Source organism: Lissotriton helveticus, chromosome 12, assembly GCF_964261635.1.
Source record: "Lissotriton helveticus chromosome 12, aLisHel1.1, whole genome shotgun sequence".
NCBI classification, from domain to species: Eukaryota; Metazoa; Chordata; class Amphibia; order Caudata; family Salamandridae; genus Lissotriton; species Lissotriton helveticus.
In genome coordinates, this window is record NC_136073.1 from 869991621 (window position 1) to 870018657 (window position 27037).

The 27037-nt window shown below is 46.6% G+C and overlaps 1 protein-coding gene across 1 annotated transcript in view; it reads right to left on the reverse strand.

Annotated features, from left to right (window-relative positions):
- INSR (insulin receptor) overlaps positions 1–27037 on the reverse strand; it is a 305153-nt gene that overhangs the window by 71403 nt on the left and 206713 nt on the right. The window contains exon 3 of the mRNA XM_078670766.1: positions 11714–12035. Within this exon, the coding sequence (XP_078526892.1) occupies positions 11714–12035 (322 nt within the window). The remainder of the gene's footprint in view (positions 1–11713; positions 12036–27037) is intronic.

The following is a 27037-nucleotide window of genomic DNA, read 5'->3' on the forward strand; positions in this document are numbered from 1 at the left end:
CCTATACTGAAGCGCGTCTAGGGAACCGATGCAGAGATTCACACTGCAGCAGATACAGGCAGTGAGTGGAGGTATACTGTAGCGCGTCTAGGGAACCGATGCAGAGATTCACACTGCAGCAGATACAGGCAGTGAGTGGAGGTATACTGCAGCGTATCTAGGGAACCGATGCAGAGCGCCACACTGCAGCAGATACAGGCAGTGAGTGGAGGTATACTGTAGCGCGTCTAGGGAACCGATGCAGAGCGCCACACTGCAGCAGATACAGGCAGTGAGTGGAGGTATACTGCAGCGTATCTAGGGAACCGATGCAGAGCGCCACACTGCAGCAGATACAGGCAGTGAGTGGAGGTATACTGTAGCGCGTCTAGGGAACCGATGCAGAGATTCACACTGCAGCAGATACAGGCAGTGAGTGGAGGTATACTGTAGCGCGTCTAGGGAACCAATGCAGAGATTCACACTGCAGCACATACAGGCAGTGAGTGGAGGTATACTGTAGCGCGTCTAGGGAACCAATGCAGAGATTCACACTGCAGCACATACAGGCAGTGAGTGGAGGTATACTGCAGCGCACCAAAGGAACTGATGAGTGCTCCACACTGCAGCAGATACAGGCAGTGAGTGGAGGTATACTGTAGCGCGTCTAGAGAACCGATGCAGAGATTCACAGTGCAGCAGATACAGGCAGTGAGTGGAGGTATACTGCAGCGCGTCTAGGGAACCGATGCAGAGATTCACACTGCAGCAGATACAGGCAGTGAGTGGAGGTATACTGTAGCGCGTCTAGAGAACTGATGCAGAGATTCACACTGCAGCAGATACAGGCAGTGAGTGGAGGTATACTGTAGCGCGTCTAGGGAACCGATGCAGAGATTCACACTGCAGCACATACAGGCAGTGAGTGGAGGTATACTGCAGCGCGTCTAGGGAACCGATGCAGAGATTCACACTGCAGCAGATACAGGCAGTGAGTGGAGTTATACTGCAGCGCGTCTAGGGAACCGATGCGGAGATTCACACTGCAGCACATACAGGCAGTGAGTGGAGGTATACTGCAGCGCACCAAGGGAACTGATGAGTGCTCCACACAGCAGCAGATACAGGCAGTGAGTGGAGGTATACTTTGGCGCGCCTAGGGAACCGATGCAGAGATTCACACTGCAGCAGATACAGGCAGTGACTGGAGGTATACTGTAGCGCGTCTAGGGAACTGATGAGTGCTCCACACTGCAGCACATACAGGCAGTGAGTGGAGGTATACTGAAGCATATCTAGGGAACCGATGCAGAGCGCCACACTGCAGCAGATACAGGCAGTGAGTGGAGGTATACTGTAGCGCGTCTAGGGAACCGATGTAGAGATTCACACTGCAGCACATACAGGCAGTGAGTGGAGGTATACTGCAGCGTGTCTAGGGAACCGATGCAGAGATTCACACTGCAGCAGATACAGGCAGTGAGTGGAGGTATACTGTAGCGTGTCTAGGGAACTGATGAGTGCTCCACACTGCAGCACATACAGGCAGTGAGTGGAGGTATACTGAAGCGTATCTAGGGAACCGATGCAGAGCGCCACACTGCAGCAGATACAGGCAGTGAGTGGAGGTATACTGTAGCGCGTCTAGGGAACCGATGCAGAGATTTACACTGCAGCAGATACAGGCAGTGAGTGGAGGTATACTGCAGCGTGTCTAGGGAACCGATGCAGAGATTCACACTGCAGCAGATACAGGCAGTGAGTGGAGGTATACTGCAGCGCGTCTAGGGAACCGATGCAGAGATGCATACTGCAGCACATACAGGCAGTGAGTGGAGGTATACTGAAGCGTATCTAGGGAACCGATGCAGAGCGCCACACTGCAGCAGATACAGGCAGTGAGTGGAGGTATACTGCAGCGCGTCTAGGGAACCGATGCAGAGATGCACACTGCAGCACATACAGGCAGTGAGTGGAGGTATACTGCAGCGCACCAAGGGAACTGATGAGTGCTCCACACTGCAGCACATACAGGCAACAAGTGGAGGTATACTGCAGCGCGTCTAGGGAACTGATGCAGTGCTTCACACTGCAGCAGATAAAAGCAGCGAGTGGAGGTATACTGCAGTGCATCTAAGGAGTAGACGCTGAGATTCACCTGCATCAGATACAGGCAGTCGACTGGCTTATGATGTGGTGCATGAGAGAAAGGGAAGCAGCGTTCCACATTGCACCAAGATACTGGCAATGGGCAAAGTCAGACTACATTGTGTGACAGGCCACTGTACAGTGACATTCTGCAGTGCATACCATACAATAGGCCAAATCCTGCTGCAGTGAATGTGACGACAGGGGGCAGGGATTCATACTGAAGCAACATCCAGGCGAGGGGGAGCCATGTTGCAGCTAACGAGAGGAACACGAGTACACCTCACTGCTGGAAGTGTGGGGAACCGCACCGTCATGCAAGGGTGAAAAGGGGTGTGGCCACTGGCTCTGGGTGACTCGAGCCAGACAGTGATGCAGCACGCTGCAGTGCACTGAAGAAAAATTTTCAGCTTCTTTCTGAGACACTGGCAGTGTGTGGCAGTGCACTGCAAAGCCTGCATGAAACACGCAGGAGCTTCACACCACAAAGAGACACCGACAGTGTGTGGAGGGACATTCACATGCAGTTGAGGACTATTGAGATGTTTATTCCAGCCCTGAACAGGATTTCACAGTCCAGAGGAATATGGCTTGTAGACTTCCACCCTTTGGTGGTGACAAGCGCCTGGTCTGCGGTGGAAAAGGTTCCAAGCACCTGTGTGAAGACGGTATCGCGACAGTAGGGTGTTACGATGAGGACTATCGACAGATTGCCTGCACCACTGCCCTTTTTATGCACATCTTCACCCTCCTGTTAGGGAGGAGAGGAAGCTGGCGAGGCGATAAACAGGTTACCTCACCAACGCATGTAAACGGTGAGGTCAAGTCCACCAGCGAAAGGCGGTAGCATGTGATGACATTTTCCAAAAACTCTTGTACAAAAATTTCTTTTTTAAAACCTCTTTTACAATAGCATTGTTTTCCCATAAAATGTTAGGCCAAATTGGTCACTCCATTCTATGAGGCAAAAGCGAAATGTAGCTTCAAATGTGTATTTTTTTAAGTTAGCAACAGATTTTTTCAACCAGTAAAATTTATTAGGAACATTTTTGTAAACTGATTTTAAAATACATGAATATTTTGGAACATGTAAATGGACATTTATGGATAATTAGATAAAAAGGGCAATTCTGAGTATTTTATTTACTTATTTATGGGGAAGGAGGGAGAGCGCGCAAGCGAGAAATTTAAGGAAATACACACAAACACACACATATATATATATATATATATATACACACATATACATACATATATATATATATATATATATATACACACATATACATACATATATATATATATATATATATATATATATATATATATATATATATATATATATATATATATATATATATAGAGAGAGAGAGAGAGAGAGAGAGAGAGAGAGAGACAGATACAGAATGGAGATATAAGTATATATGGATATAGATGTGTTGTGTGAATAGAAATAGATATATATGTAAATAGAATCAGACAAGCATATATATATAAAAAAAGTAAAAAAGATGTTAAGGAAATGTCAAAATCTGTGAAAACATGTTTCGGTCTAAATAATGCACTACATCGAAAAAAACATTGCTCTTGCAAAGATGTTTTTTTAAAAGCGAAGCTTCCAAAAGATGTTTTGGGAAACAATGTTATCACATGGAATCACTAAAGGCTACTGTAAACCTACACAGAAAGTGGATATCCGCAGAACAGAATCTCTGAATGAGTATCTGTATACGTCATCCTGTAATGTCACAAATAACTGACTACCATACGAGTGAGCCACTCCAAACTGGAATCCACTGGTCTTCGTACCATCAACTCTTTACTATGAATTAAGGGCTGGATTTGTGAGGCGCGCAATACCTAGTAGGTAGTAATGGCCCCTCAGGTTGTAACGGTCCCCTGCTATTTTGAGCAAATGGCGAGATACAATGGTGACAACCATTTTTTACCATACATTTTTCACCGTGGCGGTACCAGCACTGGTGATTGCTATCGCTTTTCTGGATTTATTTTTTTTATCTGCTTCTAGATCTCACTTTTTTAATCCAACATTTCCTGACCCTCCCCTTCGGGCGATCGAAACAAATTTTTCAGTTTTTTTAATTTTTTGGCTTCCTATCACGTCTCAGAATTATATGGTGAAGCGTGCATTATTCGATTCGATAAGTGATTGAGCTGAAGATTCCACAAATCACAGGACAGAAACCAGTTTTTGTAAATACCAATTCTCTGTTGTCAGACTTGGCTCGGAAGCGCAACAAAAAAAAAGGCTCAACCACAAACGGTCTCTTTGGGAGTCGGTCTCTGCTGCGTCAATCCTCTCTTAGACCTCCGGCCACTAAATAAATGCCAATTTGTCCTCTCTGTAACTACATGCAGCCCTGATAAAAAAGGCATCTTTGTCTACAGAATAATGATTCAGTAAACGAATGTGTTTGCTCAATCACATCAATAAATGCTTATTTTGCTGCTAACCGCTTTAGACCACAGCTTAGTTGACGGAATCTCATTTGCGGATGGTCCGCACGACCTTGTACCCCTGGGTAATCTACGCCAAGAGGAACAACGCACCTTGTTACAGACAACTATCTATAGAAAAGCAATCTGGCTACAGGAAACAGGACCACGTAAACCTATTTGTATTGACCTGCTTGGAAGCAACGCGGTTGCTCGCCAACGGTGATGGCAAACGAATACAAATGAGTCGCGAGGGCTTGCACGCCTCGTTCTGAAGAAGACCCGAGCTTGGGGCCGGAAGTGTCACTGTGACCACCACCTCATTCTGAAAGCCAAGCTAAGTCTGCCACTATCTAGACGTTTCTGCGGAAAACTGCGACACCCAACAAGAAGCACCTAGCTTTGCCCTGGCCTCTGGTGAAGGCCATGGATGGATCATAGCTGGTGAGGACGCTGCAACGTCAAGTGAACCCTGAGACTTACCAAAGACGTCACAACATCACAAAGTGAATCATACTCATGCACTTCCTGTCTGGAGATATGGCGGCCTCAGAGTTGAAAAAGATGCGACGGCTAGCGAATAGCCTGGTAGTAGACGTCACTGGAGTGCATTCTATAATCTGTATTAATTACCTTCAAAGTGGGTCCATTTTTGTGGCCAGAGTGTTCTGGACATTTAAAGTCCCTCAAAGCTTCCAGGGTCATGTTTTGAGACTGATTAAATCCTGGCTGGTTTTTAGGCGGATATGTTAATACACGAGGGAGGAAGAGGGGGGGGGGTCGCAGAGGCAGGAGTTTGGGGGTCTCAAGACTGTGTAGGTCTTAGTTTGGTGACAGAACTCGGGACGGCTTGCTCGAGGTAAAAAATGGATGCCATTTTGCCACGCAGGGATAAAAATGAGAGAACAAAACATTGTCAAAGTGGTCGCCTACGGGTTTAAAACACCACAATATAAACGCCAAGTTCTGCTGGTAAAAGCAAAGAAGGTGCTAATCGAAGGCCCAGGTTCTTTATGATGGAAGTAAGGTCGCTAGAAGAGTGCGCATGAGCCGTTGCTGTCCCAATCGATTGCGGCATTGGACTGTTCAAAACCTGAACGTTAGGTAGGCCTACCGTTCTTTCTCCAGCAGGAAACGCCACTCAACCGCAGGAGGAGAACCCTACACTCCAATCTCCAGGCGTGGGTCGGCGGCCCACCTGCATGCAGGAAGTGGGTCCTAAACCCAAGAGCGGAGACCAGGCCCAGGGAACGACTTGGAGCTCCTTAGAGAGACCAGCTATGAACGACCAGATGGAGTCCATTGACCATGTGCCACCGTCTTGGTCCATCCTTGCTCGACTGGGACATCGAGAAGACCATTACGGTCATTTTAATTGTTTGATAACCTTTGCTCACATACTCTCTCTGGGTTGGTCACTTCCCTTTACAGTCCTTTTAGCCTGCTTGCCAAGCATTCAACAAAATCAACCCTCACACAGAGCACTTGCTCTGCCTACAGTGGCCCTGGGTAGGAAGGTATCTATCACTTTAGGATCTCAACTGCATCAATTGTGAGTTGAGTAAGAGTTATGCAGCTTGTCAGCATATTCACACGTTGTGTGCATGAAGAAGGCAGCGTGAAAACAGTCCATGTCGGTCCACCACAGCTACCCGCCTCCGTCTGGAGGCAAAACGGTCTTGACTAAGGCCTGGTATTTACTTGTAGGGGACACATACTAGAGGTTTGCAGGATCCAAGACAAAGAATTTGCCTTCTGGCACAACCCATAGATGTACATAAACTGAGCAGGTCATTTCGTCTTGAGATCTTAGCGACGCGTGGGGTCTTCTGAAATAGCCCGGATCCCCAGAGCTTAGATACTTGCCCGCAGACTCCACGTCCATTGCACTCGTCAGCATCTCGTTGGTTTTCTGCATTAGAGAAAGTTTTCTTTCTGAACATGTGGTGCACAGGCCATTAAGACCAGGCCCTGCGGGGGCCATTAGGCCTAGGACTCCTGGCAGCTTCCAGAACCTCCATCCATTGCCATCTGCAACTTGAAATAACCAATTTCGATCATTTGTTATAACCGGTTGTCTTCACTTGGCATTTAATTCTGGACTGACAACAATCACCTCGGGCGTCATCCTACATTCTCAGGCCAATAGGCTCTACTGCTTCAAAAGGAAAAAGTTACTTTCCTATAAAAAACAGTTTTGTAGCTTGAAAGAATTCTAGGTTTGCAGGCTGCGCGTGGTCCCACCAAACTATTCACCAAAGAAGGTTTGTTGCGTTTTCATGATCCCAAACACACAGTTTTCTTCTTCTGTCTGGTATTCACCAGTGCACGACAGATCTAAAGTATTGTCTAGCAGGGGCACAAGGTTACTTTGCAGTAAGTTTAATCTTCGTCAACTTCTATTATTTGGGTCTCAGTTTTTGGCCAGGCTCGGACAGCTGGAAAAACATGCACTTTTGCCTCGTACAAAGCTCTTCTCTCATAGGCTCAAAATCCTTCATCTCCAAAATTCTACCTGAAATCTGAAATCGCAGCAGTACATAGTCGGCCGCAGTCTTGCATTTCATGAGGTCATTAAACCTGGTCACAACCATGGCTTCGTTTGTTTCCTCTTTCATCCCCCGCACCGCCTCAACAGAAACCCACATTGGGTCTTACCTGCTTTACTACTTGTTATTTTTCACAGCCTGTTACTTCCTGTTCCCTTTGGAGCACACACCAAGCACTATCTTCCCTTTGGACTCTTTGTTACGGTTCTCACTTCTTCTAGGCTTTTTTTTTGCCTTTGTGTTCCTCCATACTTTTTGTACTGAGTGCCCCCTTCCAGCTTCTATCTTTTGCCTGATGCGGCTGGTGACTTGGTTTTGCCGCTCGAACTTCCCACATATTCACACCCGATTTTTCGCATTATGGATTAGAATATGGGTCTCAAAGTTTTCAGATGCATTATACCTACCTTTGGTTTTACACCGTTAACAAGACCTGTTTTCGTTTTTTCTGCAGTTATATTATCTCCATTTTTTTGCTATTTTAAGTTGCCTACTTTACCCCAGTTTACATATTTCATTTTTCTTGTTGGAGATTGTGGTATTCTTTGTGTTGTTCATTTCAAGATTGTTGTGCTTTTTGGCATAATAATTTGCTTTAATCAGCCCAGTGGAAATGGCACCAACGATGCATGTTAACTCATGTGCCAATTCCAGATCTGGTTTTAGAAAGCTTTGCTTTTTAGGTCTCGCTTACCAGACAGTGTGGCCTGCCTGACGACGAATAACCGGCTGTGAAGTTAACGCTTGCTAATAGCTTGCCCACTGGGTGGCTTTCGGGCCACTCATTTGCTCGCCTCTTAGTCGATCGCTTGCCTTTCGCTCGTTTTCTTTGTCCTATTCCTGGAGCACAGCTTCTTTACCAACTTTTTCACTGTGTGACACTTATCCTTCCACTGCTAAAATTTAGGAACTACTTTTCCATTTTCACAGGAACTACTTTTTCTTTTTCATTAATTTAGGAACTACTTTTTCATTCAGCACTTCATGGTGCAGGTTTTCTAGCTCTCCCCCTCATGTGCTGCATTGCCTCTCCAACCCCCTCCCCTGTACTGTGTTGCTCCCCACACCTCCCAGCTTGTCTGTAAACTCACAGCAGGGAAGGTTATTTTCTGCTAGATTATGGCTGAAGATGAAACAAAGGTTATTTCTGTTTTATGCCCTGCAGTCCACAGACTGCATGCAAGCAAAGGCCTCAGGACACAAATGTTTCTATGGTGCTGGGGAAGGGCGAGCTGCACTCACTCAGTTGAAGCTTAAGGCAGAAGGTGTACTTAGCATGACGCTGCTCCCTGTGCTGCTACAGAGGACCAAATGGCTACATCCCGCTGAAAGTAGATTAGCCTTTGGCAAACATTTCTAGCTACATTCAGATGCTTCCTTTTTCTTTTTAAATTCTGTTCGGAGCTTCCTGAGTGAAACTTATTTGAGAAAAAAAAACATGGGGCATTAATAAAGAGTGAAATATTGAATTTAAAGTACTGTTTCATGATACCTCAAGGTATGTGCTTGCTTTTTCTCCAGTTATTTGCTTTTTTTCCCTTTAGGTTACTGAAACAATACGTTACTGACAAACATTGAGAAAGCCAACAGGTCGGCACATGCATTATAAATCCGAGACCTATTGACCTGGCCAATGCTTGTTCTGTTATTCTTTCCTTCACTCTAATTTAGACACTGCTTTAGAATTTGAAATGTAGATAAAGTCATTAAAAGCGGGCATATGGGGGTAAAGTTTGAACAGCCCCTGCCGTGGGAGTAAAATGTATCTCACACTTGGCGTGCTCTGGGTCTCACGCGTGTTCTGTGGCACAATTTGTTTTTATTTTAATCTCGGGGGAGTGGTGCCTCAGTGTCCCACCCCCTCCCCCACAAATGCATTCCTGGGGGTCAGGATGTCCTTACCCTGCCTCTTTGAGCGCTTTTTCACAAACTGTTTCAGGCCAGGGGTCAGAATGGACTGGTCCTATCATGGCAGCTGCAAGATTTTGCTCACAGTTCAGGCCAGCCAATAAGATCACTCAGCACGGTGGTACCAAAATGGAAGGCAGGAGAAAAAGCTCCCGAGGCCAATCAGAACACCTTTTTCATACAGCTGGACTCCTGCAGTAACAACCAACCAATCAATCATTTGAAAAAGCGCACTACATACCCGCGAGGGTCTCAAGGCGCTGGGGGGGGCGCTACTGATCGAACAGCCAGGTCTTGAGTATCCTCCTGAAGGTCAGCAGGTCTTGGGACTGTCGTAGGCTCAGTGGGAGGGTGTTCCATGTCTTGGCGGCGAGATGGGAGAAGAATCTCCGACCGGTGGTTGTTCTTCGGATGCGCGGGACGGTGGCGAGTGAGGTCGGCAGAGCGCAGCTGGCAGTTGGGGATGTAGAAGGAGAGCTGTCTGTTGAGATAGGCTGGGCCGGTCTTGTGGAGTGCCTTGTGTGCGTGGGTGAGGAGCTTGAAGGATATCCTCTTGTTGACAGGGAGCCAGTGTAGGTTTCTCAGGTGGGGGTGATGTGGCCGTGGCGTGGTACATCGAGGATCTGTCATGCTGAGGCGTTTTGGATGCGTTGTAGTAGTTTGATGAGCTTGGTCGGGGCTCCCGCATTGAGGGAGTGTCCGTAGTCGAGTCTGCTGCTGACGAGGGCCTAGGTGACTGTCTTTCTTGTATCTGTCAGGATCCATCTGTAGATCTTGTGGAGCATGCGGAGGGTGTTGAAGCAGGAGGAGGAGACGGCGCTGACTTGCTTGGTCATTGAGAGCGTTGAGTCGAGGACGATTCCCAGGTTGCGTGCGTGGTCGGTGGGTGTCGGGCTGCCCTTAGTGCCGTCAGCCACCAGGAGTTGTCCCCGGCTGAAGGGTTGGAGCCAAGGATGAGGACCTCCGTCTTGTCCGAGTTCAGCTTCAGACGGCTGGGCTTCATCCAGTCGGCGACAGCCTTCATTCCTTCGTGGAGGTTGGCTTTGGCTGTGATGGGGTCCTTGGTGAGAGAGAGGATCAGCTGAGTGTCGTCAGCATAGGAGATTATGTTGAGGTCGTGCTGTCGGGCTACGTGTGCGAGCGGGGCCATGTAAAGTTTGAACAGCGTCGGGCTCGGGGAAGGATCCTTGGGGTACGCCGCAGATGATCTCTGAGGCTTTGGAACGATATGGGGAGAGGCGGACGCTCTGGGTTCTGCTGGAGAGGAAGGAGGTGGTCCAATCCAGAGCCTTGTCTCGGATCCCTGCAGCGTGGAGGCGTGTGTGTAGTGTGCGGTGGCAGACGGTGTCGAAGGCGGCAGAGAGGTCTAGGAGGATGAGTGCTGCGGTCTCGCCGTTGTCCAGCAGGGTCCCGATGTTGTCGGTGGTGGCGATGAGGGCAGTCTCGGTGCTGTAGTTGCTGCGGAACCCTGACTGGGAAGGGTCCAGGATTCTGTTTTCTATGAGGTATCGGGTTAGCTGTCTGTTGACGGTTTTCTCGATGACCTTGCCCGGGAAGGGGAGCAGAGAGATGGGCCGAAAGTTCTTGAGGTCTCTTTGGTCTGCCTTAGGTTTTTTGAGTAGGGTGTTGATACCCCTCATATACCTACGTTTTCATGGCTTTAACCCTTCATGCCCAGTCCAAACCCCTCTTTAAATGCTAATTCTCTGAAATGCCTAAATGGATTTACATCAGATCACAAAAAACATTCTTTCTGATTACAGTTCGAACTTTCTGTAGAACCGAGTGTAATTCTATTTAGCTGCTTTTACTGTAATGAAGAGCAAAGTTTCCTGTGGGAATTAACATGGGTAATCAATATTTTTGTCCCTCCATTTTTCGTGGGCCCCCAACCGACAGATCAGCAAAAAACTTTAAATGAAAGGGTGGTTACGATGTCTTCTGAAGAGAACACATAAAACACTATGGAAAAAGGAGTAAAATGTTAAAGATACTGCGCCAAGTCACTAGCTGAAAAGACGCATAAGGCCACAGGGTGATAAATTAGGAAATTCAACCATAACACTGCCTCAGTAATACATAAGATCACGGTACAACACACAGAGGGTGAATAAATGTTCTATTTAGGGGCCTAGCTTGCGCATCAAATGTTCAGTTTTCATCCTGGAGCGCGCTTGCTTGATACACTGTCATTTTTGGCAAATACCGGTGTCAGGTATGGAGGGCTTAAGGGACAAAAAACACCTTTGCAGGAAAGTAAGATAGCGCTGAGAAGCAATACCTTCATTGCGCTACTCCCGCAAGACTCACCACACGCAGATACTGGCACACGCCATGCTTGCTTACTTGGTGGTGTTCATGGTGTACCCAAACGGGCACTCGTGGAGACACTCGACCTCACTGCGCTACTCCCTCAAGGCCCACCACACGCAGATGCTGGCACGCGCCACGCTTGCTTACTTGGTGGAGTTCATGGTGTACGCGAATGGGCACTCGTCCTCACTGCGCTACTCCCTCAAGGCCCACCACACGCACACACTAGCATGCGCCATGCTTGCTTACTTGGTGGAGTTCAAGGTGTACCTGGTCGGGCACTCGGGGAAGCACTCATATTTGTTGCGCTACACCCTCAAGGCCAACCACATGCAGATGCTCGCGCCATGCTTACTTACTTGGTTGAGTTCATGGTGTACCCGGACGGGCACTCGGGAAGGCACTCGCCCTTGTGGATGACATACTGGTGGCAGTCAGGCTTACGAAGGTTCTTGCACTTGTTGTGAAGGTCCTGGCAGTAGCTGAACGGCACACAGCGCCACCCCTCGAACTTGTAGGTGTTCGGGGGGCACTTCTCCATGCACTCGCCATTGTACTGGAAGTTGAGGCAAGCCACGCACTTCTTGGGGTCGTTGGGCTCGTAGCAGTTCCCCAAACACTGACTGTGGCAACAATGGTTATCCGGGGTGCACCCATGCGACTTGCATTCAGATGGACAAACTGTGAACGAAGAAGAGAGAGACGTCCAGAACATTAACCAGCATCCAACGAAAGATATTCAACACAAAGTAATCAGATTACACTTTCAAAAGTAATGCTCCCCTAAATGGACCATGCAATGCGCCAGCCACAGGAACTAATATCCGATGCAGCGTTGGCCAGGGGAACGGATAGGGAAACTACTTATTTCAACCTCTATTGCTACTGATCAACTAGTCAATCGAAGACAGGATACAAGGGTTACAGATGCATGCTCACGCTCTTCCTGTCCTAGTATGTCAACGCTGCTTGGTGTCACACGTAACCGAGGTGTGTCGCTAGCGGCTGGCAGCCACCCCAAGCTGAGCAGTGTAAAATCAGAGCACCAGCAGTTGTCGGTAGAAGGAGCAATGTGTGTCGCTGAACCAGTGCTTAATTTGAGCCAGTGGTTTCCGGTGCTCGGCACCAGCACTTAATTGTCATCACCACATTTATGACACTCTGCCACATGGTGGCGCTGCTCATTTAATTTAGAGATGAGAAGAACAACAGTTGTTTATGAATACAATATACATTAAAAAAAATACTAACACCTGCCTCTCCAGCCATTCCTTTAGCTTTGGAGATCTTGAATAATCGGAACTATTGCACTTGGAGGCGAGAGAGAAGGTTAGTAGTTGTTTTGGTGCCGCCATTGGCAGCGATGACCGGGCAATGGATGGTGAAAGCTGCAGCGGGCTCCTGGTCAGGGCCCTGGCATTTATTATTTAACAAATTAAGCAATGGGCTGAACCAGTCATCATGACCTGGGATATGAGGGGATGTCTTTGGTACGAGCGAGAAGAGCAATGAAGACGTAGTAAATTTACTCCTGGAGCCCGGAACCCCATGGACCCGGAAAGGAAGCCATGGACATCCCACGTTCTCCATACATTGATGGATTAAATATCAAAGGGTGAAGATGTCAATAGACCTTAGAACAGATCAAGCTCAAATCAACCCCAGCCTGAACTCTGAAGAGCTGTATGAGTGCAGGGAAGCAGTATGGCAGCGCGTGCCCGCCCCATCACGAATACTGAAGCAGTCTGGCCCAGCATCCAACACTGACTTTTAGGTCTGGCCAAGAGGCAACTTTAACTGTGTCACCAGCCTCATGCTTTCCAAAATATTCATAATAAAAATACCTATGTATGTGGAGGCCTCATGGGAATTCTGCACAACACTCTTCACCCATTGGCTTGTTGAAGTGTAATATACAATTTACTTCCACCCACCCCCAGCCTACAGTGTGGAGCAAAGGGCCCGCCCATTTCAGCAAAAGAATGATGGGATTTAACCCAGATCCCTTGACTAGGGATGAATGTTTTGATTTGTTCTGCATTCCGTCCATCAATTGTGTCTTTTGCATTTCAGTCGCCAGCTCTCTTCATTGTGAGTGACCGCATCTTGCACACGTGCATGGCGGACTCAAAAGAAGTCCGCATAAATATCAGGCTGGGAGGCCAATCTCTCTTTTTTCTGTTTTAATTTCATGATTTTTTATTTTTTTATTTACGAAGGGTCACTTTTTACTTACCCCTCCAGCCCCCACCTGTAGTGCATGTAATTTTTAACTCTTTTCAAGCCGATTGACATGTTATCTATGACAAATAAATAAATAAACATAGCAGGCTTCAAAAGGACAGACCATGTGGCTTTGCAAAATCTTTTTCTTTTTGTGGTTGCTTTAATATATAATTGTTCCAAAAATGCATCACTTTAACGCATTCAGAAGCAACCGTTTTGCTCTTTAAACCACTGTAATCTTTAGCTCATAATGATGTGGTTTATTTGGCACCTTTGACTGTGGTAAGTGTTTGTCTGGAGGATGTTAAGTAGGGGACAACAGTTCACGGAAGTCACCAAAGGTTGTGACGCAGCATTGTCTTCCCACAGACCTCGTGCAGGGAGTTCAGGGTACATAAAAGGTGCTGACGCAACCGTGCGCATGGAAAGAAAAAGAGGACTTTACGCTGACCCTTTCAACATGGCGGCCACTGTGCCCAGAGTGCCTGTTGGTGTATATTTCAATGTTGTGCCACACAACAAGGCATAAAATCGTATAAAAATAAATGCATGAAAAAGCGAAATAAAATCAAGCACAACGCGCATGTGCAACTTTGTCCTTCACTTTATCATTGTGTTTCTTTTTCCTTTGTAGGGATTTAAAACCAAGCAGATGGACAAAAGTAAACTCACTTCTGCCTGGCATGTACTCAATATACAGCACCACAAAAAATATGCAGGAACCATGTGCAAATGTGCCCGTGCAGCAATCCGTCCTTGAGGCAGGGTATGCTCAGACGTGAGTCCCTTGCTCACTTTGCCACTGGATTCAAGCAAGCCGGGCTGAAGACGCTGGAATGCCAGAATGCCAGAAACCAGTCCTCGGAAGCTTGTTTCCGGTCCAGGGAAGGCATGGCTTGGCAGTTCGGGCTGGACTGTTCCCATGAGGCACAGGGTCAGACTGATTTGCATATGGCCATGTCTGAACTGGGGTGGCAGAGTGGGCTAAAGAACGGTGATGGATTTAACCCAGATATGTTGACTGGGTGTCAGTGTTTGATTGGTTCAGATGCTCCGTCCATCACCACCCCCTTTTGTACCACTTTGTTCGCCATAAATTGGCAGGGTATGCTCAGACGTGAGTCCCTTGCTCACTTTGCCACTGGATTCAAGCAAGCCGGGCTGAAGACGCTGGAATGCCAGAAACCGGTCCTCGGAAGCTTGTTTCCGGTCCAGGGAAGGCATGGCTTGGCAGTTCGGGCTGGACTGTTCCCATGAGGCACAGGGTCAGACTGATTTGCATATGGCCATGTCTGAACTGGGGTGGCAGAGTGGGCTAAAGAACAGTGATGGATTAAACCCAGATCTTTTGACTGGGTGTGAGAGTTTGATTGGTTCAGATGCTCCGTCCATCACCACCCCCTTTTGTACCGCTTTCGGCCGAAGGCATCAAGAATTACATTTTTCCAGACATGTAAAGGAACTTAGTTAGTGCAGTTTATTAAATTTCCAACTGGGGCGAGGCGTTGGACACAGTCGTTTATTGTAAACAATACTAAAAGAGCCAAAAAACTATTTTTTTAGGATTTCCTCAGCTCTACAGATCTTTGATGTGAAAAGGGACTCTTCCTACACCGTTATTTTCTTACTCTCAGAGCTCTGTAAACAGTGCACATATAAAACAGTTTCCAATCCCAGATGATGCATGTTCTATTTTTTTTTTTAATTATGTGGTACACTACACTCCTCAGAAAACGCCACATTCCTGTGTTCAAGAAAATAGCTATCTACCAGTCCTCGGCCCCTACAATCTTTGGCCCCTCTGCTGAAACCGTAACCAACTGCCTTTAGCCTTGGGCCAACCCTGGTAAGCCATCCAAAATCGAACACTGGCAAGAAGAGAGTGGACAGTCGAGGTTCACATGTGCCCCCCACATTCTTAAATACATTAGGTTAAAAAAAACAGGTAGGGCGTTTACAATTGTATTTCACTTTTAAAAAAAACAACAAACATCCAACGAAAGGCATGCATGACGTTCGCTGCATGTGAAAATATTCAAAAACACCAAAAAAATGAACATATTTTATTCATACTGTAAAAGCAAAGTAATGCATTTAAAGTTGGAAACCCTTTATTTACATGTTCTAGTAGTTTTGCTGATTTGACTCTTATGGCTTCATTTGTTGTCCGTTATTTAACCATCTTGTGGTCCGGACTCGTAAAAACATTCTGCTTTTCAGTAAAACTTAAAATGTGGGCATCAGCCATAAGCAAGTCTGAATAGTCTCGCGCTGACGTCATCATAAAGCAAAGAGCTTCCAAGTTAAATAGGATTGATTGATACAACATTTATAAAGACTTGCGTTAAACTTGCTGGTCACAGACGTGTACCATCAGTAGGGCCTGCTCCGCCTTTCACCCATCCTTCTGAGATAGATGTGAGGCATGCAGGCAGGTAATATTAACGTGGTTTTTACAGGTTTTTTTAAGTTCAAATAGTTTGGTTTTTACAGTTCAATAAAGCAAAAATACACTTTGGAAGCAAACGCTATTTAGAGAAAGAAAAAAAAAACTTTTGTAGCCTGTGGGCGAACAACCCGTGGCGTTTGTGACCTCCAATCACACCCCCTGGGGCGCAGCACTTCCTTTCCAAAAATGTGAATGAATAAATACATCCTTCCTGGTAACCTCGCGAGCAGCGCATCCCTGCACAACCACAGAAACAACACAACTTCCACTGCAGGCAAATCTTGTGCAACCCGTGCCTGTCCGGGGGACATTGCGTCATCCGGCCACCAGAATAGTAGGCATGTTTTTCAGCATGAAAATACTTCCCAGGGACCCCCGCCTGCCATGGCACAGACTTCCCAAGCCCGAGTTTATTATTATTTTTTCATCATTATTTTGGTGGTTTGCAAAGCGCTGGTTGTCTTTTAGGCCAGCATCTAGGCGCTGATTGCCAGGATTAGGAGTCCCAATGCTCACATAGCCCAGTTCATTTCAGCCCCTCTCAGGACACTGACGCGACCCCTGCGCCTAGATACACGCCGCGACGCCCGTTTCCAGGCGCATGCCATACGCATAAAGACGCGTTTTGCATTTTTGAAAGTTCAGCTGCTACTAACACCCTCCCCCCGCCTCCCCGCCCCGGTGGACCGGGGCCAAATTCACATTAAAGCCTCCCTGAGCTTCTGTTTGTCAAGTGCGCTGGCGCCGCAGGAGCAGTAAATATGTTTACATTATAAAGCGCTTTTACAAAGGGGTCGGGGCGGCCCTCCCCGGCTTGCTGAGAAGTATACACAACACCTAACAAAGTGTCCTGTCATCAGGCAAGCGACTGACCCTGCCCCAGCTGAGATGGCATTTCAGAGGTAGCAGAACTATATCTTCAACAAGGAGCACAGAGGGGAAAAGAACAGCAGGTCGCCCTCCACTCAAAATCTATTCATACACAAAGACCTGGATTCTGAGGCGTCTAATTTCCAAGCACTGCCTCCAAAACTTATGCACAATACTGTAGTTTTCTACTTTACATAAACTTCTCTTATTCCTTTACTTTTTGAGGTCGCTGCACCACGTTTTTCGCCTCTAATTTCAGAGGTAGCGCCTGTTTTCCTCTGAGTCCCCCTTGCCTGGCGCCATTACAACAATCGTCGAAGGCCACACCACGCCCCGGCCAAATCTGGTGGCCCACGGCCGGCCACCATAGTATTTACCCTACACCCAGCCAATAAAGATGACTCTGGTGCCCAGGGGAAACCGTTGTGTCAGGAGGTGAGCCGAGATTAATTTCATGGCAGCAGATTCTACAGTTTAGGTGTCCAACACGCGTCTCAGAGGGCTGAGCCATGCCGCTTCTTTCACAATTTCATTACAAGACCGGAGGCTACCATTATGCAATGACTTTTATTTGCTGCCCCAACATGCAGCCCTTTAAAGAATGCTCATACATCATAAACATTAGAATGTTCGCGAAAACACTATAAATATCCAGCGCACCATCTCATCTCCGGCTTTTATTCGCTGCTCCTCCAACAAAGATAAGTATACAACCCGCTTGAGGTTTTACTACTTTTCTAAAGCTTTGATAAGTTGTCCTGTTGTATGACTTAGCATATAATATTATAATTGTTGTCATTTAGATTATAAACAAACTAATGTTTATCCTTTTCCATGCTCATGACGAGCTGAGCTCGTCATGAGGCACGGCGCTCCGGTGCTCATGACGAGCTCAGCTCGCCATGAGCCGTGGAACGCTCAGGTGCGGGGAGAATTCCCCTGCTGTGCTGAGCGTTCCATGGGAGTCGGTGCACCTGTTACGAGCTCAGCTCGTCATGAGCCGTGGAACGCTCAGGTGCGGGGAGAATTCCCCTGCAGCGAAGGGGTTATACCCTACCAGGATATCGTAAGCCCGTCCTTTTTATGGTAGGGCCTGGTAAGCGTTTGTTTACATTTAACCGTACGAGTCCACGCCTCGCGATTGAGACTAGTTAAGATGGCCAAGTACAGTCAATGCCGCACGTCTCTGACCTGAAGGCACGACCAGACGCCCAAAATGCCACTCTGATCAAACCTGCGGAGATGCCGTATATTTTTTATAGATAAAATGATCTTAAAAGATCTTAAAAAAGCTACCAGTTGGCAACACCCATGGTCCCGGGAGAGGTGGGTGGGGTCAGAAACTTAATTATGCAGAAACCAGTATGAGGAATGTTAAACTGGTCAAGGATAAGAATAAATAGGATAACACAAAGTGAACAACTTACCACAAAATCCCTGCCAGCATTCCAAAAACTGGAGGAACTAAACCCAGCCCCTTCGACTATCCAACCTTCACACTAACTTTAACCACCACCCTAACTGCAAACCTCACGGTCAAACGACAGCCACCCAGGCCCAAACCATAATCCAGCCTCTGATCCATAATCCAATCCCACAGAAATCCCTAGTCCTAACCCAGACTCTACTACAACCATCCTGGAACAGGAGCGTAACCACAAGAGTTAACAGAACCTCGCACAATCCTAATGCAGCTAACTCATGGCCAAAACTATATCTCTACAAGGCTAAAATTGGTAAGCACAAAAAACACAAAGTGACCCAAAGTGTGCATTGCTAACAGCAAAAATTCTTCATTTGGATTTTTCCCTATTGCGACTGCCCCGATAGCCCCAGACTATGGCTCCAGTGGCAGCCAGACCTCGTTGCATTGTCGCAGGATTTCACCTCTCTCACCATGGTACCTCGTCGCCATATACCGTCATGTCTTCACTGGGATTTTTGGATGCACCAATCAGGATATTCTCACTGATTCCTCTAAGGGATTTAGCTATCTATGGACAGGAAGCCAAAAGAATCCAATTTTTGCAGTTTAACCCCTTCCATGCGGCCGCGATTCTGCGCCTGTGCGGCAAAATCGCAAGTGGGCGGGTTCATGACGGCCCCCAGTCATCATCCGCACACGAGCGCCGTAGTGCATGACGGCTGGGGGCCGTCATCAGCATGCAAGGGGTTAAGTGCGGATGTACCAGTACATAGCCCAGAGGGTGGTGTCTGACCTTGTGCTTGCTGATATGTCAGCCCAGTAGTCGGCTATGTGGCGGAACAGTGCACACCCGCGCCACACCCGCGCTTGGAATGTCCAGTACAGGAGCAGAATCGCGGCAGCATGGAAGGGGTTAAAGGGTTATTAGGCCGCGGGCTCAGCAGTCACAACATCAGGTGCCATTATCTGCGCTGTGCCCAGGCACGGCGGATCATGGCAGGTGACCATGGTGAGGATTCAAATGTCAACATGATCACATGCCGGGCCGAACGCAGCTCAGCGACAGTCGGCAAGCAACAAAGGATTAGCCGCGATTACCTGTACCTTCCAGCTTGCAGCGAGCATCACCCATCATTTTAATAGCTGTATCCGCATTTTTATTTCTGTAGGAGGTTACAATACGCTCAAGAAGTGCCTTCCTAATTAAAATTACCATCAATAACGAATCTCTCGACTAATCGACAAACAAATTTAGAATCCAGCATCATGGCCCGTGGGTGGCGTATGCCAACCAGCTGTCGAACATTCAGAGGCAGGGAACAGGTCCTTGTAGACAATCTGGATTAAGAAGCTGCTCAGCTCTTTAAGAAGGCACCCAGCAACCACACTGGCCAAATTTGAGCCAGAGTTATGTAAGTACGCTTGGCGTTGAGCTCAAGAGGCGCTCGCATCGAAGCTCCCACACTGAGCTACCGACCACCGGGAAATCCACCTTCTCAATTCACAACCAACCCTGATTTCTGGATCCCCGCCAAGGTTTTTTTTAGGACTACCAGGAAAGGCCAATTTGTTCCCAACATTTGCAAACTGAGGCATATGATCACTTTTTGAAGGTAATCGGCACCCCAACCAATGGTAACGGTCCCTGGATTTTTTCCAGCTCCCTTGGAGCGTACCTGGAAAGCGATTCCTCGACAGCACGTCAGATATCAAGCCAAATCGTTCAGGTATTAGGCGGCGACCGCAGCATAATCCCTTTCCCTTAGAAAGTCCTTGGCTTCGGGAGACCGCGCACGAAACACCCAATCTCATTTAGCTTTCAGCTCAGTTTTCTGCATGACGCAGCAAGGGATGTTGGCATTTCCATCACTATGGTAACTGTGTTTTACAGACACCGGTAAAACCACACAAAAGCAAACATGGTTAAAAACAAATCACACCTGCAGAGAGAAATGACTCGGAGAAGAACCCCTGGCCTATGCTCTTCAACCTGAAGAACTATCATTAGTGGCCAGGACGCGTTCCAGGTGGGAACAAGGTGTGATTTTACACCAGGTCCCAAAGTGGGACCATGCGGCATGGGAGGGGCATCGGTGCAGGCCTAAAATGATACAGCCCACCAGGGCGCTCTGGGCTTCACAGGGCATCTGCCTACATTTCAGACCAATTATTGTTAGATGTGCTGTGTTTCATGCAGTTCGATTCAAGCCTTCGTCAAAGTATATAATCACGATGTCCGCGAGGGACGATTCACGCATTAAAAGCACGGGTCACAAAACACACCTTTCGAAGGTTTTGGGGGATAGGGGTGAAACAGGCGGTGCCACAAGGTTCTTTGGCTTATCATGGTTGGACATCACTGTAGCAGGGTCCGTAAGCAAGCCACCATGGTTATTGCACCTACATACGCCCGTGGCCTTATTTTAGGAACCTTTGAGAAAGCGAGGAACACAAACGAACATACCCTACGACACTATGCTTCTAAAGGGCATTGCTTAATGCAAAATTAAACACCACAATAGTAACACAAATGTGGCCACAGAAATTATTTTTGAGCCACCAAAAGAGAGGTAGGGAAGCAACGAACTTGATTTAATTGAATGTAAGTGGAGGTGGGGGAATCGGGACATTGAACGTCAATAAATATCTTACTGGGTATCAACAAAGATTTTTACAATTTAAAATGTTAATTCTGGGATCACGAAAAGATAAAATACTCATCACAAATAAAAACAGTTAATTAAAGGTTAGAGATTGCCCAGGGACACCTATCAATAGTTGTTAAAAACGAATCCTGAATTTTAAATATATATATCCTTCTGAAAATAATTCATAAAAGTAAAATTGAACTGAATCGGTAAAAGTAATTTAAGTGTGTGATAATACTGTGCATTCCAGATGTAAAACAGCCCCTCATTCAGTCCAACTGGGGTTGGAAGGATAAAAGCAAACAGCCAATAGAAAGAAGATGATCATGTGGGCTGGTCCACCATGCAATTGACAATGTCTCACGCCAATGCCTGAAGGTTCCTGTGCCAAAGCAGCCAATGGCTGAAAGAAGCTTAACCAAAGCAGTCAATACCTGAAGGTTCCTGAGCCAAATCAGCCAATGGCTGAAAGAAGATGAACGAAAGTAGCCAATGCCTGAAGGTTCCTGAGCCAAAGCAGCCAATGGCTGAAAGAAGATGAACCAAAGCAGCCAATGCCTGAAGGTTCCTGAGCCAAATCAGCCAATGTCTGAAAGACGATGAACGAAAGTAGCCAATGTCTGAAGGTTCCTGAGCCAAAGCAGCCAATGGCTGAAAGAAGATGAACCAAAGCAGCCAATGCCTGAAGGTTCCTGAGCCAAAGCAGCCAATTGATGAAATAAGCTGAACCAAAGCAGCCACAGGATGAAATAAGCTGAACCAAAGCAGCCAAAGGATGAAATAAGCTGAACCAAAGCAACCAATGCCTGAAGGTTCCTGAGCCAAAGCAGCCAATGGCTGAAAGAAGCTGAACCAAAGCAGCCAATACCTGAAGGTTCCTGAGCCAAATCAGCCAATGGCTGAAAGAAGATGAACGAAAGTAGTCAATGCCTGAAGGTTTCTGAGCCAAAGCAGCCAATGGCCGAAAGAAGCTGAACCAAAACAGCCAATGCCTGAAGGTTCCTGAGCCAAAGCAGCCAATGCCTGAAGGTTCCTGAGCCAATGGCTGAAATAAGCTGAATCAAATCCATGTAGAGTATGTTTAGAATGCAATATGTTCTCCGTGATGTGGGACAAGCAGCCCTAAACGTAAAACTTAATAATTAACGTTTGCTAACTTGACAACCCTAAGACAAAGGAGTCCAACGTAAATCTGCAAGGCAGGTTCAATGACAGGCTTTCGGTGAAACCACAGGCTAAGTATACAAGTGCCAAATAGATTTACAATAGGTACATTTATTTTATGTGGATATCCTGAACATTTGGCATGGATACAGCCCTCCTGGACAGAGCTTGGCCACACGATCAACGCCAACATAAAATGCTTTCTGCCTCTATTCTATGAATCTGAACACGTTTAAGAAACAAAACTCTGCCACCGTCTGAAATCCTGCCATTATTATGATGCTAAAAGTGAATTATTCTGCACCTGTACCAAAGCCACTTAGTATTTTGTGATAAAGTCGGAATATATTTTTTCTGCACAATAACCATATTAGAACAGAATTATTGGGACTTAAACAGCAGTCCAGGAAGGCCCCAAGTTGATGGTTTCAACAAGAGATGTATACACCCCCCCCCCCCCCGCAGACACTTCGCCCCTAATTCCCCGCTGCTTTAGGGTGAGCGGCCATTTTTCAGCAGGGAGTGTGACAGCCCCTCGAGGATGTTCCTGCATGTCGCAGTCCGTCACTTCCGCCCCTGGCGCTGCACACACCAAGAAAATGCTATTGATTCACTGCGGCAAACCAGGGCTCCGCGCTGTCACAGGAGCCTCACATGTCCAGGCTAATATTGGATTTTACATCAATCCTTGCATTTAAAATAGAAAAGACGACAGGTTGTTCCACACTGCTGAAGTTTGAAAGCTTTAAAAACAAAAAAAGCTAAAAAATATACATCCTTACCCCATAACCAACATAAACATACTGCAATGCTTACTTAATTTGTAAAACAAGATATGTGGCAGGGCACTCGTCAGGAGGCCGCTGCAGCTTGCACCACACATTGCCCAGTCATCGCTGCCAATGACAGCACCAACAGAAATGTCAACCATCTCACCCCTACAAGTCTGACAATTCGGATAATTTTAGGCCCCCAAAGCTTTAAGAATGGCCTGAGAGGCAGGTAATAGTCATTTTTAATGCATATTGGATTATTAATTTACCTGTTGTTGTGGTCCTCTCTAAATTAGCCAGACAGCGCCACCTTGTGGCAGATTGTCCCAAGCACCGGTCTTGACAATTAAGTGCAGGTGTCGTGCACCAAAGCCACTGGCACAAATTAAGCACCGGTATACTGGCTGCCAATGTTTTCAGAATATCTGAAATCGGAGGGCGACTGTACATACCGAATTAATTCACAAAAATCAAATGAGATCATGAAGGAATACTTTTTGTAGGGAGAGAGGTGGGGAAAGATTAAGACCAGAGTTCCCTTGGGACTTTTTTGCTTTTAAAAACTTCTACATAGGGCCATTAAGGCTTCTGCCCAGTTTTACACCTCAAAGGCTCGAGTGGAAAAGAGGCACTTGAATAGAGCACTCATAATATGTTTATTGTATTATATTTTCCGTAACATTTGTGTAATGAAGAAATGCCACTGGCGTGGCGCACTCTAACTTGCCAGTGCGGGACCCAGACAGACCTGCATGTTTGGTTGGAGTTGTGTGTGGTTGTTGTGGGGAACATCACTTACAACGCAACTTTTACCACGCAGTGCTTTTACATCGTAGCTTTTACAACGCAAACCATTACAACGCATTGCGCTGGGGGCGCTCTAGAATAGGGAATATATATAATTTACTATCCAACACCTTCCCTACTATCCACGGGGACTGGAGTTGGAATAGTAAATTAAATAAATAACTATCCAGCGCCCCAAAGCACTATGCGTTGTAATGGTATGCGTTGTAAAACTCGCGTTGTAATAGCATGCGATGTAAAAGCATGCGTTGTAATGTCGTACCTCCGGTTGTTGTACGTCCTCTACGGACCTGGGGAGGTGGTGTGCTACGTGCACCAATGTTGTACAGGTCTATGTCATTGCACAGAGGGTGTGGTTCATGCAGCATTTGTTCTACATCCATGATCAATGAGTCATAGCATGGTGGGTGTAATGCTCAGTTGTTTCGAGGAAGGTTGTGATGCACAGTCGGGACAGCGGACTCTTCGGACGACATACGCCGACAGTCATGGTTCTGTATAAGGCAGTGGTCGCCTTGTTCGGCTTGGTGGGAAGCACACAGCTGTGTCTGAAGGACCACTCAGTGTTGTACGGGTCAGGTCTCCACAACCATGCGAGTTAAGGATATCCTAGGGACAAATAAAAGCTCCCTCACCAATTATGAAGGACCACCTAACTCTCCCGAATGATGATGAAATAGGGGTGCGGGGGCACCAGTCCAGAAGAGGGTCACTCAGCAGTGGGCTGCAAAGCTTCCATGGAGGTTGCCACCTCCGTATAGTTGGCTCCGGGGATGCAGGATTCCAATGGACCATCGTCTACTAGGGCCCGACAAATTCACTACCGCGCCCTAATGTGCTCCAGATCCAGAAGCCCAACCTGGTCCGGCTGCTCCGATGCGTGGCCGGGTGCAGGGTGACTGTGGGTGGTAAGATATTAACACCAAGGTTGTAGCAGTCCAAGAATGGAGGTAGACGACAAGCCGCGATATGTCTGAACATTGGTATAATGTGATCTGACAGAAGCAGCCTCGCTTGATCCAATAGCCTCAAAAGGGTGCAACTGACGTGCGATTAGAACTCCTTTTGCTAGATGTACACCACCACCAGTGATCTGTTCTGTAGTTTTTTGCATAGTGCAGCATTCGTCAATTGGCCTCTTGGCGCTCTCGTGGTTTTTCAGTGGCAGCTGTCATATACAGGGGCATGGACTAATCACTGGACAAATCATGTGGACTTTCTTTACATCGTTCTACTCTCAACCAATCATTGAGAGCGCCCACAAACCTCATGAACAAAAGATCTAAGATATATAAAATATTGACCATTGGCAGAAGACATTTTCTTGCAGATGTTAGTATCTGGAGACATTGTGCCGCCAAACACATGGCCATCGATCGACAGAGGAAATGATGGGAGTCGAACACAGTACCACCTCCCTACCAAAACAGATTCAGAACAAAGGGACTTATGGGTTCTGTCTCAGTGGAAACACATTCTGTGTTCCAAGGGCCTAAGTGTTTACGTGATGACATTTTTATTCATCAAAATATTTGTATGCTATATTGAATACCCAAATTAAAGGAGTAACTGCCTTATTCATGAAGCTAAATTGCACTCGCAAAGGGCAAGATTCTCAGAATCTTGCCTTTTGCGAGTGCAATTTTTGCATTTGGGATTCATCATCCCAAATGCAGAAATCGCTATTAAAGAATTCGCACATTTGCGAAGAATTGCATTTAAGGAATCTCTATTTGAGATTCCTTAAATGCAATTCATGAATCATTTTAAAATTGCGAAATCGTGGTAAATAGCAAAAACTTAGAAAAATGCATTTAAATGCATTTTTCTAAGTTGCATGTTACACACACACCCGTTCTTTGGACATGTGTGTGCGCAACACCAATGTGGATTACATTTCAGGGGTGCTACAGGGTGTCCTTTGGACACCCATGCACCCTTGAAATCGCATCCTTATTTGCGAGTAGCTAATTGCTAATCGCAAATAAGGAATAACTCCCCATTTATTCCTATGGGCCTGTAGGCCCATAGGAATGCATGGGGAGTTATTCCTTATTTGCAATTAGCAATTTGCTAATCGCAACTAAGGAAGATGTAGGAATCGCAATATTTTTTGCAATTCCTACATGAATCCCGTTTTGCAAGTCCTTAATAGCAATTCCTTATGAAGCGCTATTAGGGGCTCGCAAAACGGGAGATTGATGAATCAGGCTATAAGTCTCTGAGTGACGTTAGTATTTTCAAATGAAGAAGTAACACCTCACCCACTTTGGGTGGCTTCATCATCAGCGTACAAATATTCTAATGAATAAAAACATCACTTAAAAGACTGCGTCCTTCCTTGGAACTCGGAGTGCGTTTCCAACTCAGCCAGATCCCACAAGCCCTTTTGTTTCAATCATGTTCTTCACCAGCAAAAAAAAACCCAGAAAACATCAATGTTAGCATTGTGTAAAAAGTAGTTCATAGAGATGAAAGAAGCAATACAGACTTCAATTACCAAGCAGCTAATCACTGGAAATCAGCATGAAATGGAGTCCAACTTACTAAAAATACTCTGCTACTTCACAGAAGAGCCACACTAAACTGGGCTGTTCTCCCACGAGAAGGATTAAACTGGATTTTCCGGGGAAATTCTTTGATAGGTCTTAGCTTTCGATAATGCACGTCTCGCGACGTACAACGGCAGGGCTGCAAAAATGCACAGCTGCGGACTAATTGGACCACCTGACACCCTGCTAAAAGAAGGCACCGGATGAAGATTATTACCACTCTTCCTAGTTCTGAAGAAGAATGGAGAAAATGGACTGCGTGTGGATCCACTTCTCAAATGCAACAGAATAACGAAGCGCAGGGTTGTCTAGCGATGTTTAAATAACGTTCTTGGGGCAAATGCATTTCCTGTTTGATGTGGTTGGGCACCTTTCAACTCTGTTAAGCAACCTGTTCCAATTGTCTTGCTTCTTTCTACTCTTACCGTGGCTCCTAGGCCACACTTGTGAGAAGTCACCAAAATTCACCAAAGAGTTTGCTCCGCAGACCTGAAACTTACCCACGGGCACTGCCTTCCGCTGCTTTATGATCATATCAAAATTTTAATGCCGTTTCCGTGATCCAAAGACCATTAAAGAAGGGCTTGTGCAGGTTTCATTCAAGCATTCATTGAACATGAACTTGTATGTCACTTGTATGTACCCACCCACAGCCATGAACTCCCAACCCTCCCTTCCTGTCTGTTCGCTTCTTCCACTCCAGACCTCCATACAGGAGTATGGTCTCTCCCATACCTGGAAGATGAGCTTTAATGTGACCTGACAGTA